At 35.7% G+C, this 12948-nt stretch overlaps 1 protein-coding gene and 1 pseudogene across 1 annotated transcript in view; one reads left to right on the plus strand and one right to left on the minus strand.

Moving 5' to 3' along the window:
• The window catches only part of VEZT (vezatin, adherens junctions transmembrane protein), a 74787-nt gene that overhangs the window by 51012 nt on the left and 10827 nt on the right, over positions 1-12948 (minus strand). Inside the window, exon 2 of the mRNA XM_019641682.1 lies at positions 1482-1616. Coding sequence (XP_019497227.1) covers positions 1482-1616 — 135 coding nt within the window. The remainder of the gene's footprint in view (positions 1-1481; positions 1617-12948) is intronic.
• LOC109382335 (ATP synthase subunit g, mitochondrial pseudogene) lies at positions 4314-5337 on the plus strand (annotated as a pseudogene).

The raw sequence follows: 12948 nt of genomic DNA on the forward strand, positions 1-12948 counted from the left end.
TTTTGAGCACAATTCTGAAAATATATCTGCTAAGAAGGAACTAAATAGTATAATTCTCTAAAATTTAGCTTCCTCAGATTTAGAAAAACTCCATTTTAGAAAAATATAGCTCATACAGTTGAAAGGTAAGACTAAGACCACACAAACTTTCTACATATGTGGTAATTTTGAAAAACATCCTCTGGCTATGCTTTTTATTATTCCTCAATTTCTGAAGAAATGACATTTTAAAATCTCATTTTATTTACTATAAATTAATAGTAACATTTCTACATGTAAAAATTCTTGTCATAAATGAAAAGGATTGAATGCCTACAAAACCCAAGAGGCCAATGCTAACCTCCTGCCCCAAGATTATCCCTTGTCCCTTTCTTTGTCTTTTGTTGCCAAGTAATCTCAAATCCAAGTTTTAATCTATAAATAACCAATTAGATATACCTAGGTTTTCCTTTCAAAACTTTTCCTAGGAACATTCATATTTGAAAGGGGCAAGATAAGCACAGAGAACTAGCAAAACTGGTTCTGATCAACGTGAGCTTTCACTCCCCTAACTCCCATCTTGTGGGTTTAGTAAAAAAAACAAAACACAAATTGTTTCTCTTGTATTTACTCTGCTGTTGTAAATGGGCCCAGCTTGGTTACCTCACATTTTAGGGGTTTTCTAAGAACAAAAGAAAAGGCTTCTATCACCACAGAGTAAATGAGCGAAAACTTTAATGCCTCCTCCTGAAAGTAATTGAGTCTTGTAATAAAACATTGATTAAACCAAAATTCTCAAGACATTAGGCAGTCTGGGTATATTTTTTCTACTAAATTAGAATTCGGTGTGTTAAAACTGAAATGTACTGGAATATTTTCTTTAGTAAATATATCTAACAGGACATAAATGAATTCATTAGTTAATTCATTTTGTAGAACATAATCAATGGAGATTCTTCTAGTATCTCAGCCTTGTAATGCTATACATCAACTATGAGATATTTACTGTATAAAAATATATAATACTACAGATATAAAGAGCATCAGAAATTGAGGTTAGTATACCTACTCCATTTCATATCCTTGAAAATGTTTATAAAATATCTTACTAATTTGCTTTCTTATAGTTTGTGCTCTTTAAAAAAAAAAAAAATTTAAAGAAAAAAAATTCCAGTTAACATAGGAGTCCTAATAATTGGGTTCTCATCAAGGTTTTAGTATATTTTTCTGGTCCCTTCCAGATAATGTCAATATTTAAATAAATATTTTAATCCTCAACCATATTTCCATACCTTGTACAAATTACCTGTGAGATTGTCCAAAACAGCAAGGATTCATGTGTACCTAAACAGACAATTTTATACTACTGATGAAATATAAAATAAATTCTTTCCAGTGTGGGGGAGGACATGGAGGCACTTACAAGGTGTTTTCTTATTTTTGTTTTTTTGTACGGTAAAGAACAAAAGATTAAGTCACAGTGGATGAGCATGCTTTCTTACTTTTGGCAGGGCTCTTGTAGGAGGCTTTTGCTGCCCCTCTGTCACTGTGCATTTTTCTGGTTTTGGTGACAGAGAAGAACATATTTCAAAGTCTGTATGTCCCAGATCCTGTAAGTACTGGTAAAGTGGAGAATTCTGAAAAAGACATATTAAAAAAAGCAAATTTCAAGATCATTACTGTTTCAAAAGTTTTAGAGGCCAAATTCAATACCAAACAAACTTCACTATTAGGACTAGTACACCTAAATTCCTTAATGCTTAATCTATAAAGAATTTAATTATGTCACAATGCCATTTAACATTAAAAACAAAAACAAAAACAAAAAAACCAAACCAATAATTCAACAGAGGGACCCCAAAAAGGGAAAACTCTAAATAAAATACACAGATATTTTTAGTTGAGTGCCAACAAGAAAAAATGAATTTAGGAGTATAAATAGATTTGTTAAGCAATTTCTTTGTCCAAATTTTTGTAGTATTAGATTGCTTCAAAATAGCCAATTCTGTCTATAGATAGCTCCTAAGAGGACCTAGAGTGAAAAACAGTTATTACTTGAACCAAGTAGAATTAGGCAATGATTATACTGTATAAATTGTAATTTTATCATACAATCATATTAATTTATTCAAGCACAAATATGTATTATCTACAATAAATAATACATACAGTGCTCGGCATTGTAAACAAACTTAAAACTCCAAGAAAGTTACCTAAGATAAGCTTATATACAAGTAAGTATATGGCAAATGAGGCAGTGTGGCTAATAAAAGCATTAGAACAGCGGTTAAAACACAAACTCTGGTGTCAGACTACATATGTTCAAATTCCAACTTTTGCCTCTTACTAGCTGTGTAACCTATGGCAATTTATAGTCTTCATGCTTCAGCTGTCTCATCTAAAAATCCGAATAATACCTACTTCATAGGGTTCTCATGAGGACGAAATAAAGCACTTAGAACAATCCCTGGCACATACAAGGTCTGACAATTAAGTTCACAAACTTGTTGCAATGATGTTGCTAACTAACCTTTTTCGATATCAGAGGGATTAGCCATTATGAATTTGTACCAACTGGACAAACAGTTAACCAAGTTGACTATTTGGAAGTGCTGAAAAGGCTGTGTGAAAAAGACGTAAACAACCTGAGCTTTTCACCAACAATTCATGGCTCTTGCATCACGACAATGCACCAGCTCACACAGCACTGGCTGTGAGGGAGTTTTTAGCCAGTAAACAAATAACTGTATTGGAACACCCTCTCTACTCACCTGATCTGTCCCCCAATGACTTCTTTCTTTACCCAAAATTATAGGAAATATTGAAAGGAAGACATTTTGATGACATTCAGGGCATCAAGGGTAATATGTCTACAGCTCTGATGACCATTCCAGAAAACAAGTTCCAAAACTGCTTTGAAAGGGCCTACCGAGTGGCTCAGTTGGTTAACAGCTTGCTCAAAAGTTTGAGCTCTGAGCAACAGCAGTTCAATGCCCGGCCCTAGCTGAGCTGCCGTTGAGCTGCCAAAAGGTGGCAGGATGGCTCAGCTAAAAAAACCCAAACAAACAAAAAAACTGCTTTAAAGGATGGACTAGGCGCTGGCATTGATGCGTAGCTCCCCAAGGGGGAATACATCGAATGTGACCATAGTGATATTCAGCAATGAGATGTGTAGCACTTTTTCTAGGATGAGTTCATGAACTTAATTGTCAGACCTTGTAATAAGCACTCAATTTATACTTGAACTTTATAATAAACTATGTGAAAAGTGCATAGGTTTGGAATAGATTAAAAAAAAAATCACCCCAATCCCACCAAACAAAAATACCACCATCGCTATTGGATGAAAATCTATAAGACCACTCTTTCTGGGTAAATAGCAAGCTTTAATTTTAACTTTCAGTCTTCTCTAAAGTTGGTGACATGTTTAAAAATAAATGTTGATTCCATTCAACAAAAATGTAACACTTTAAAAAAAACCTTATGTTAGGTGTTAAGAGATTAAATAACAATCACCCTAAAAAAAATAAATAATATTCCAGGGCCAGCCGAGTGGCGCATTGGTTAGGAGTTGGCGTGGGACGCCAGCTCTGAGCAGTAGGGCCCCTGGTTCAGATCTCACATGCAGGCCAGTGATGCTGCGCCCTCTACAGCTAAAATGGTGAACAACAGCTCGACCTGGAGCTGGGCTGCTGTGAGTCGCAGGCGACAGCGTAGGCTGCAGTGGGGCTGTCCGGCAGTGGGCGTGAGCTTTCATGAGCCGCCGTGAGCGGCCGTCCAATGGCCAGCAAGAGACTGCCTCACCCGGGAAGAGTGCAATGATCACAATAACAACATGGACCAGTGAAGTGACGTTGTCCACAACTAGACTGAAGAACAAAAGGACAGCAACTTGTCTGTTCCCCTTCCCCAATTCCCCAACGCTCTTCCCCTTCCCCAATTCCCCAATAAAATCTTTTAAAATAATAATAATTTCCAACCACATAACAACATAGTACTTACTATGTGGCAAAAGGTTAAGTAGCATTTTACATGCATTGTCTGTTAAGGTTCACAACAAACTCTAAAAGGTATCATCATCATCATCATCATCATCACTGTTGTTATTCCCATCTCATACATGAGGTAACAGATTCACTCAACTACAGAAAGCAGGATATATCTAACTCCAAAGTCAATGCTCTAAAATATTATACTATACTACCTAAAATTATAAATAGTCCCACCTGTGTCTAGAGGAAGACACTAATGCTTACTTATAGTTTAGTACAGCGACACCAAGCAAATTAATAATTTCAGCAATGTGGAGGCCACGGACTTTCCATCCTAGAACCATGGTCCAGTTTGTCCCTAATCTCGCAGAGAAGGCCCCTGCGCTGGTAAACACTGTTGTGATTTACTCGAAGCCTGGATTGGCCACATTTTTGCCTTATGCCAAGGTTGAGCTGGTACCTCCACCCCCTGCTGAGATCCCTACAGCTATTCAGAACTTGAAAAAGTAGTCAATAGTGCTCAAACTGGACGCTCCAAACAGCTCATTTAAGGAAGCGCTGCTGAATGGTTTGGTGGCCACTGAAGTGGGGATGTGGTTTTATGTTGGCGAGATCACAGGCAAGCGTGGTATCATTGGCTATAATATTTGAAGACAATCGTTAATACCTGTTTCTTTCAGGTTTATTATTTGAATGTTCTTGGATCATGTGTGATCAGACTGGTATTTGAATACAATATATCAAAATCAATGTTCTCCATATCAAATGCTGTGTGGAAGGTCACATTTTCTCTTGATATTAGGTTGGACTGTCTTTTGCTTTAATATAGCTCTAAATGCATGTTTTAGCTTAGCCTGAAATTAGAAAAGACATATGTGAATATACCAACCTGGTACATATACTTATGAGGATAACACTTTAATTTGAAGGCTGAAAATAATGTATTTTACTTCCAGAAAAGTTGGGGGAAAGGCCTTGAAAAAACTAGAACTTGCTGCAGTAGGATAAATAGTAATACCATGTACCAAAGTTAAATCATGTTAGTAGTATAAAGAATAAAATTTGGATGGTTTCTTTTTGCTAAAAGCAGACCAAGACCTATGTCTGTAAATGTTGGGATACTTGCTGGTATTCCGAATATCTTTATAACATCTTTAATGCCAGGACAGAGTGAATGAGAGTCATGACTAAAATTTTAATCTAATTTTGATATGTGTATTATTGATCTATCTGGTTTTATGATTTTTAGAACCTATCTTTGCAAAAATAAAATACCCTATGGATACTTAAACAGGGTTATAACTCAGTATCATTCAAGGGTCTAAAAATTGTGTCCTGAAATAAATAGAAGTGATTGGTTATCAAAAAGTGTTACAGGAGGGCCGGCCAAGTGGTGCGTTGGTTAAGAGCTGGCTTGGGACACCAGAGGGCCCTGATTCGGATCCCACATAGGAGGGCCAGTGACACTGCCCTCTACAGCTAAGATGTTGAACAACAGCTCAACCTGGAGCTGGGCTACCGTGAGTCGCCTGCGATGCCAAGTGTAGGCTGCAGCCCCTGCTGCAGTGGGTTGCCATGGGCTACCGTATGTAGCCAGCAGCCAGCTTGAGTGGCCAGCAGCCACCATCAGCGACTGATATGCCCGGGAAGAGTGCAATGATGGTGCCAACTTGGGCCAGTGAAGCAACATCCTCCACAACTAGACTTAAAGAACAAAAGGACAGCAACTTGTCTGTTCCCCTTCCCCCAATTCCCCAGCGCTATTCCCATCCCCCAATTCCCCAATAAAAATCTTAAAAAAAAAAAAAGTGTTACAGGAATGTATTGGTTACTATGGAAACAGGAGTGACAGCTAAAGTAGACCAACACTTTTAGGTAATATATCCTTGAGTTTGGAAAAATGAGAAAGGGGGAATTTGTTGAACTGGTAGCAATTTGCTGGCTATCAATTTGAGAGAACATGAATGATCAAATGCCCTTCTTTTAAACTATGTTTAATCTCTTTTGCGAAAAATATGCAAAAAATTACAAAATAAGGAGGAATATGTTTCTTATGCCTCTACCAGATTTAAAATCTCTGGTGGCACAAATGATTAATCTTTCTATCACCCATAATGGATCTTCAAATATTGCCCTGAATTACTCAATCTGTATTTTCAGACTGAACTGTGAACCCCCAAGTGGCAAATGAACAAGAATGCTAGTTCGTTCAGGCTGACCTTTTGAAAAGTTCACATATTTAAAAAAAAACAAAAAACTTGTTTTTAAGGCAGAATACTTTCTTCAAATGAACTCCCATGGGGAAGAACAATAAATTAGATGGATCAAAGTGAAGTTACTCTAATTCGAGTCATCAAACTTTTTCTGTAACAGGCCAGACAGTAAATATTGTAGGCTTTGCGGGCCATATGGTCTGTCTCTGCTAATCAACACTGCTGCTATAATGCAAAAGCAGCCCCAGATTAATTAATTTATTAATTAATATATAAATCAATGAGTGTGGCTATGTTCCAATAAAACTTTATTTATGGAAATATTGAGCTTCTTATATTTTCATGTGTCACAAAATATTCTTTTGATCTTTTCCCTAACAATTTAAAAATGTAAAAACTATTCTTGGGACAAATCTGGCCCAATAATCTTAGTTTGCTGACTCCTGTTCTAATTAAAGACACAGTCAAGATCATGGGGCATACTCTTGACTGCTAACTGTTCTCTGGGAAGAGGCTTGGGGGTAGGGTGGGGATGGGGCCAAACTTCTTTTTATTCAAATTGTAATGCCCTTTCTTACTGCACACTTAGGCGATGCTGTGTCAGCACTGACCCGTGTCCCTTGCTTTTCCAGTTTATGTCACAGCTCACAAAATAACAAAATGGAAGATGTGTAACAGATTTTTTTAAGTAACTAAACAGAAGAGAAAAAAAGGAATACTTTGTTAGCCATATATGTTCTGTACATCAACTAAGAGCATACATACTCAGTTTGGATCACCACACCATAATCTGGAACACTTGCTATTTCATATTTTACTAAAATAGTAGCATTAATTGTTTACTTTGTATACTACTGATATTTTACAGTGTCATTTGACACAGTAATTCTACCAGTAGCACATTCTGCCATTTTCCCAAATGTAGAACTTTTCATTAACTTTTGGTGGGTTTTACAAGCTTCTTGTCAAAGGTGTGACATAGCCACTCGTGTTCTGCAACTATTGGGTTGTCGGAAAAGTCATGACGCATTTTTGGAATGAAAAACAGAAAAAAATACGTCATGACTTTTCCGACAACTCAATATAAATGATGCCTTTCTTAGTATCGATAGTTCTGGTTTCTTCCCCATCTTTAGTGACAGAATTCATCCCTTTTATCCTAAGAAGCAGTTTTACAATTCTGGGAAATTCTGGCTTGTTGAGACCATCACTGTGCTTTGTTTCATGGCTCTATGTAACTGTCTGACAGAATTTCAGAGTAGACAATCTTTGGAAACTAAGAAGGAAGGTACTGCAGGTCTGATCAACTATCACTCTAATCATCATATCTCTTATTTTCACTTTTGTCTATTAATGGAAATCATATCACTTTCTAACATGTAAACTCGGACTATATGAACACTAAAGCTCTATTTCTTATGTTCATGATGATATTGAGTTGCAGCATTTTACTGTTTTATTTCTACTTTTATGCTTCAATCACTTTTGAGCCAAAGAAAATTTAAAATTCAACCAATAATAACACAAATGAAAAACAAACATCCCTTGGATAACAAACTGAAAGTTAGCCAAGATGAACTAACTGACCAAGATAGACCTTGCAGCACATAAGCAATTTTTAAGAATGCAAAGGGATTTTTAGTAAAATTATTATTTTATGTTCATTAAAAAATGTTTGGGGGGATTAAATTACTGTCACTTTTTTTGTCTGAAACTGCCAAATAACCTGTGTATTATGTGATAGATCTCAAAAAAAACATACCATGACCGGTGGTTCTTAAATTATTTTTGGTCTCCAGGCCTCCTTGTGGTCTTAAAAATTATTGAGGGTCACAAATAACTTTTGTTGATGTGACAGTTTAACAATATTTGTCATATTAGAAATTAAAACTAAAAAATTAAAAGTTATTAATTTACTTAAAATAACAATAAACTCATTACAACATTAAAGTAAATAACATAAATTTTAATGAAAACTTTTTATTCCAAAATGAAAAAAAGGAATTGAGAAGAATGGATTGTTTTATTTTTGGAAAAAACTGTCTGGTTTAATAGGAGATAGCTGGATTCTTATATCTATTTCTGCATTCACTCTGTTGCCTTTTATTGTTTTGGATGAAGTATATAAAGACAACGAGGCCTTAAACAGATGTATAGTTGGAAAGGCTGGAGTAATTTAATGGTCTTTTCTGATAACTGCATTATCAAAGAATAGCCATAACAAAACTTGACGAGTTTCGAAAAAGTTAATTTTAATATGGAATATGAAATCATATTGGTGAGCTCTGTGTACTCTACATGCTTAAGAGAATGAGAGTGAAAAAGGGAAATACTGTCTTAGTATTAAAACCTGATCACCCAACATAAAATAATGTTTATTTTTTCTTTTACAGCAAAGCAAGGCTTCCTATTGCAATAGCCCTAACCACTGTATTTGAAGGGTTTGGGCTATTAGGCCTATAAACTAATGCACAGGAATGCCTATGTTCCATATAGTGAGTATTATTATACGTCGACGACAGCTTCAGAAGGGAACTTTCTTTTGTGGAGGATAAGGCGGAGTACGGTAGTGATAGGTAATTTTCTCTGTTACAACTTTTTTCCTTGGTTTAAGCAAAATAGAACCACAAATGTTTCAGTTAAGTTGTTTTCTTGAAGAGAAATTATCAGCACTGAACTCAAACTATAATTTTGTAGTATTGGAGAATGTCACTGCTGCCAAAAGAAATAGGAGAAACCTCAGACCCAGCCTGTGGGAGCTTCTCCTCAGGAAATCCTTGTGGCTCACAATTCCTGTAAATTTTAGCTGACAGAAAACACACATCACAGCACCAGAAAGAATTTTGCTAAATGAAAGATAGCCAAGAGTCTTTGGTTGTACTAAGATTGTTTGGATGGCCGAAACATATTTTTGTAAGAAAAATAAACAAAAATAGGCAGGAAACCCCAACATTTTTTGCTGAACAAGTACTTCATGAAAATAACTCATTTAAATCCTACACTACCTGCACTTCATACCCCTGCTCCCCATTAACGATATCATAACCCACACTAATGGATATATAAATAGCTCTAGTCTCTGCCACAAATGGCATCTTACTGAGTGGTTTCCTTTGGCTATTGTCACACCTCTGTCGCTGCTATAGGCCCACAAGCAAACACCTGCACCAGACTAAGTAAACAGCTAGCAGAACCCTAGATGCCCTTTTCACACTAACCCTGATGCACCCTTTGGACTCTCTCCTTTTTCCCAGAAGAGCTGCTCTCAGAGTGCATTATACCCTTTTAGAAAAGTAATTTGTACACTGCAACAGCTACTAGCCAAATTCTGATTCTCGTTCCTCACAAACTATCCACTCTGTCTTCCAGATGCCAATGACTTAGTGCTAACAGCATTCCACTGGAAAAAATCATTTGGCTACCAAAAGGGAAACTTAAATGACAGTCATCATTTGTTCATTTATCACTAATCAAATATTTATTGAGCACCTACTATACGTCAGGCACTAGAGTTACAGTTTTCTGCCATTAACTTCTCTCTGGGGATATTCAGGGAAAAGTTAAACTTTTTTCTACTTATAGAAGGAAGCCAAACTCAACTGTTCAATTTCACAGATTTTATTTTATTTTATTTTTTACTGTTTTGCTATTTCTAAATTAAAAATTCAAACAGTAAAAAAAGATATAAAATGCAGAATAACTTTCTTTAACCTGCCTGACCCCTATTCCCTCTCCCAAAATATAATAAACATTCTAGTTTGTGAACCCTTCCTCCCCAATTTAGTATCCATTTTTGAATGAAAGTGGTTGACAACGGAAGGGCCAAAATGACTCCTAGATTTCTTTATTATTGAATAATTAGGTGGGTACTATATACTGAAACATAAAATAGTGGCAGAGGAACAAATCCGAAGAGGAAGGCAGTGAATAAGACGTGCCTGTGACATATTCAGATGTGAATAACTTAGACCTAAGGTATCTGGAGAGCAGGAATTGCCTCATTTGAAGGTATAGATTTGAGTTTTTAGCAAACAGTTATGGTGGCAAACCCATATAATAGCACATAGGTATGGAGACATGACGAGCTCAGCTAGAGATAATACAGTGTGAGAAGACAAGTGGGCCCTGAGAGAGATCAGTCTTTTGGAAAAGAGTACAGCAAAAGTGGAAAATAATGAGTAATAGTAAAAATAGTTAACATTTGTTGAGTTGCTTATGTGCTAGGCATTAAGTTAAGCATGTTTCATAATACCTACTTTACTACTAAAACAAACCTCTAAACAGGTATTAGTACTATTACTTCCATTATACAAGGAAATGGGGCATGTGGAGGTTATATAACTTGTCCAAGGTCACCTAGCAGAATGTGAAGCTAGCTGGTCTGGGTCCAAAGCCTACACCCTTAACCATAACAGAAAATAACCTTTTTAGGGAAAAAAGAGATCTAGAAGGAATAACCAAGTCTTCTCTCTCAAATTCATATTATTGTTTTAAAATATAGGATTATTTAGGTGTGGTGAAGCCAACAGATTAGGAGACAACTGTCACTGAAAAGATAGCTTGTTGTACTCTCAAATCCCAAGAGAAGGGAGCAAGCCATGTCACAGGGAGGGGAGGGCACGTGGGGCAGCTCCAGGGTTGGTCAGGGGAGGGGGAGATTATGGGCAAGAGCCTTCACTGTGGTTTCTGAGGGAAGGAATGGGCAAGGCAAGTCAGTTTAAGATGGGCTAGTTTGAAGAATTTCAGCAGGCTCTGGGGCACCTTGATTGAAGAAGTGCAAGTTAAAACAAAGATATAATTTTGTTGGTAACAAAAAGTTTGATCATATTTAGTGTTATCAAGGGTATGAGAAAACAAATATTTCATACACTATTAGTGGGAGTATAGCTATAAAAATATAAATGTATGTATCCATTGACCTAGCAATTCCACTAGGCATCTATTCTATGGATATAACTATAAAAGTATCTTTAAATATACATATGAGAATACTAACTACTATAATCATTTAAGAACTCCGTTTACATTTAAAAAGTCAAATTATACAATATTTCTGTGTATTAGACACACATATTTGCATATATCTATTTATGAATATAATTGCACTGAAAATGATCTGGAAGAAAACTGATTACAGTGGTTAGTTCTGAGGAGAAAAGCAGAGCTGGGGGAAAAAAGGGCGATAAAGGAAGGGCTGATGTTTTTCCTGCATTCAACTATTTTACAATGAGAATATATTCATATGTTATTTATGAGGAAAAAGGTACCTACCATAAAGCCTGATTTAAAAAAAGGTGTTGAATTGTTAGTTTAGCAAATGAATAGCATGATCCTGTGTATTTTTCTATATCAAAACTAACAACATGCTCAACTATTACAGTTCATTTATTTAAGATATCAGTACTGTATCGAAGCCATACTATAAGGTCTCACAAAATGCTAATTATTGTCAGATGCCAGATGATGTTTGATCTTCTCAAGTCTATATTGAACACAAAAAGCAGTAAGAAATATAGGGAGCTACTAACAAAAGGCAGTAGGAGGCAGAAAGCATTGGCACAGAACCTGAAACTGTGTCACGCAGAAGTAACTCTGTTAATAAAGACTTCACACCTGGTCGGACCTGTGCCATTCTAGAAGCCTTTGATCTCTATTCCCCTGTTAACAGAATTTATCAAATTACTTACAGGTAACTTTTCTTTAAAAAATTGTATAAATTTTTAATTTCTTCAAAAATAGTACTATAAGCTATATATTTTAAAAGTTTCCACCATGCCAGTAGAACCTCTACAAGATTTTTTATACAAAAGAAACTCTCTAAGGAAAAAGATATCTGTAATTAAAGGGGTTTGGCTGGGGAATATTTGCCTAAAAATATTTATTAGGTACTGAAAATATTTTAAACATATTTTATCTTTGAATATAGGTTAAGGCTATAGGTCTAAATGTGATTACTGCATATAGAACAACATTTTAAAAAACATAATTGAAAAGGATGAACTGCGATTGTTATGATTTCCTTATTTCTTTCCAAACGAACTGCAGAATACCACAAAATAAAGTGATGAGGAAGACTGTCACTATCAAATTACACACGGTAGCTATTTTCTCTGTTTTTAAGGAAGCTTTTGGTATATAAAGAACTGAAAGTGTCATAATGAACAAAACTACAATGGAAAATAAATTTCCCTGTTGCTATTAATTCTACTGCCAATATACTGTTTCTGTAGACTTTTCACTTATCTTTAATCAGTATACAATCAGAAAGTATAATTTGAAAATAATCACTTATTGTCTTCCACCCTCCACACATTAAACCTTGAATATTATAGAGAACAGTACCTTGCAAAATTTAAGATATTATAGAATAACAGGAAATACTTTTTGGAGTTTACACATTTCAACATAACTTCTAAATAATTATTCCAAAAGCCCCAAATCCAGGTTTTAATTTAATTGTTCCTTAATATCAGCAAAGCAAAATCTAATCATAGATTTCAAAAGATTAAGTAGGTTAAAAGGGTCTACAAAAATTAGTCCAACTAATTAGACTACTCACAGACAGCATAGTGCTAATTTCTCCAGTTGACGTAGATGAAGAATTTACTGCCTCTTGCCCATATTCTTTTGTTCCGTATGCATCTTTCTTTGATGGTTCCCACTTGTTTCTCCAGAACTACCCTACAAAATGGCCACTGACTGGGAGGGTGTGTCTTCATCATTACTAAGCATTTTCCTATCAGAAGCCGCTCTTTGGAAAAAAC

This window comes from Hipposideros armiger, unplaced genomic scaffold (genome assembly GCF_001890085.2).
Source record: "Hipposideros armiger isolate ML-2016 unplaced genomic scaffold, ASM189008v1 scaffold_63, whole genome shotgun sequence".
NCBI lineage: Eukaryota > Metazoa > Chordata > Mammalia > Chiroptera > Hipposideridae > Hipposideros > Hipposideros armiger.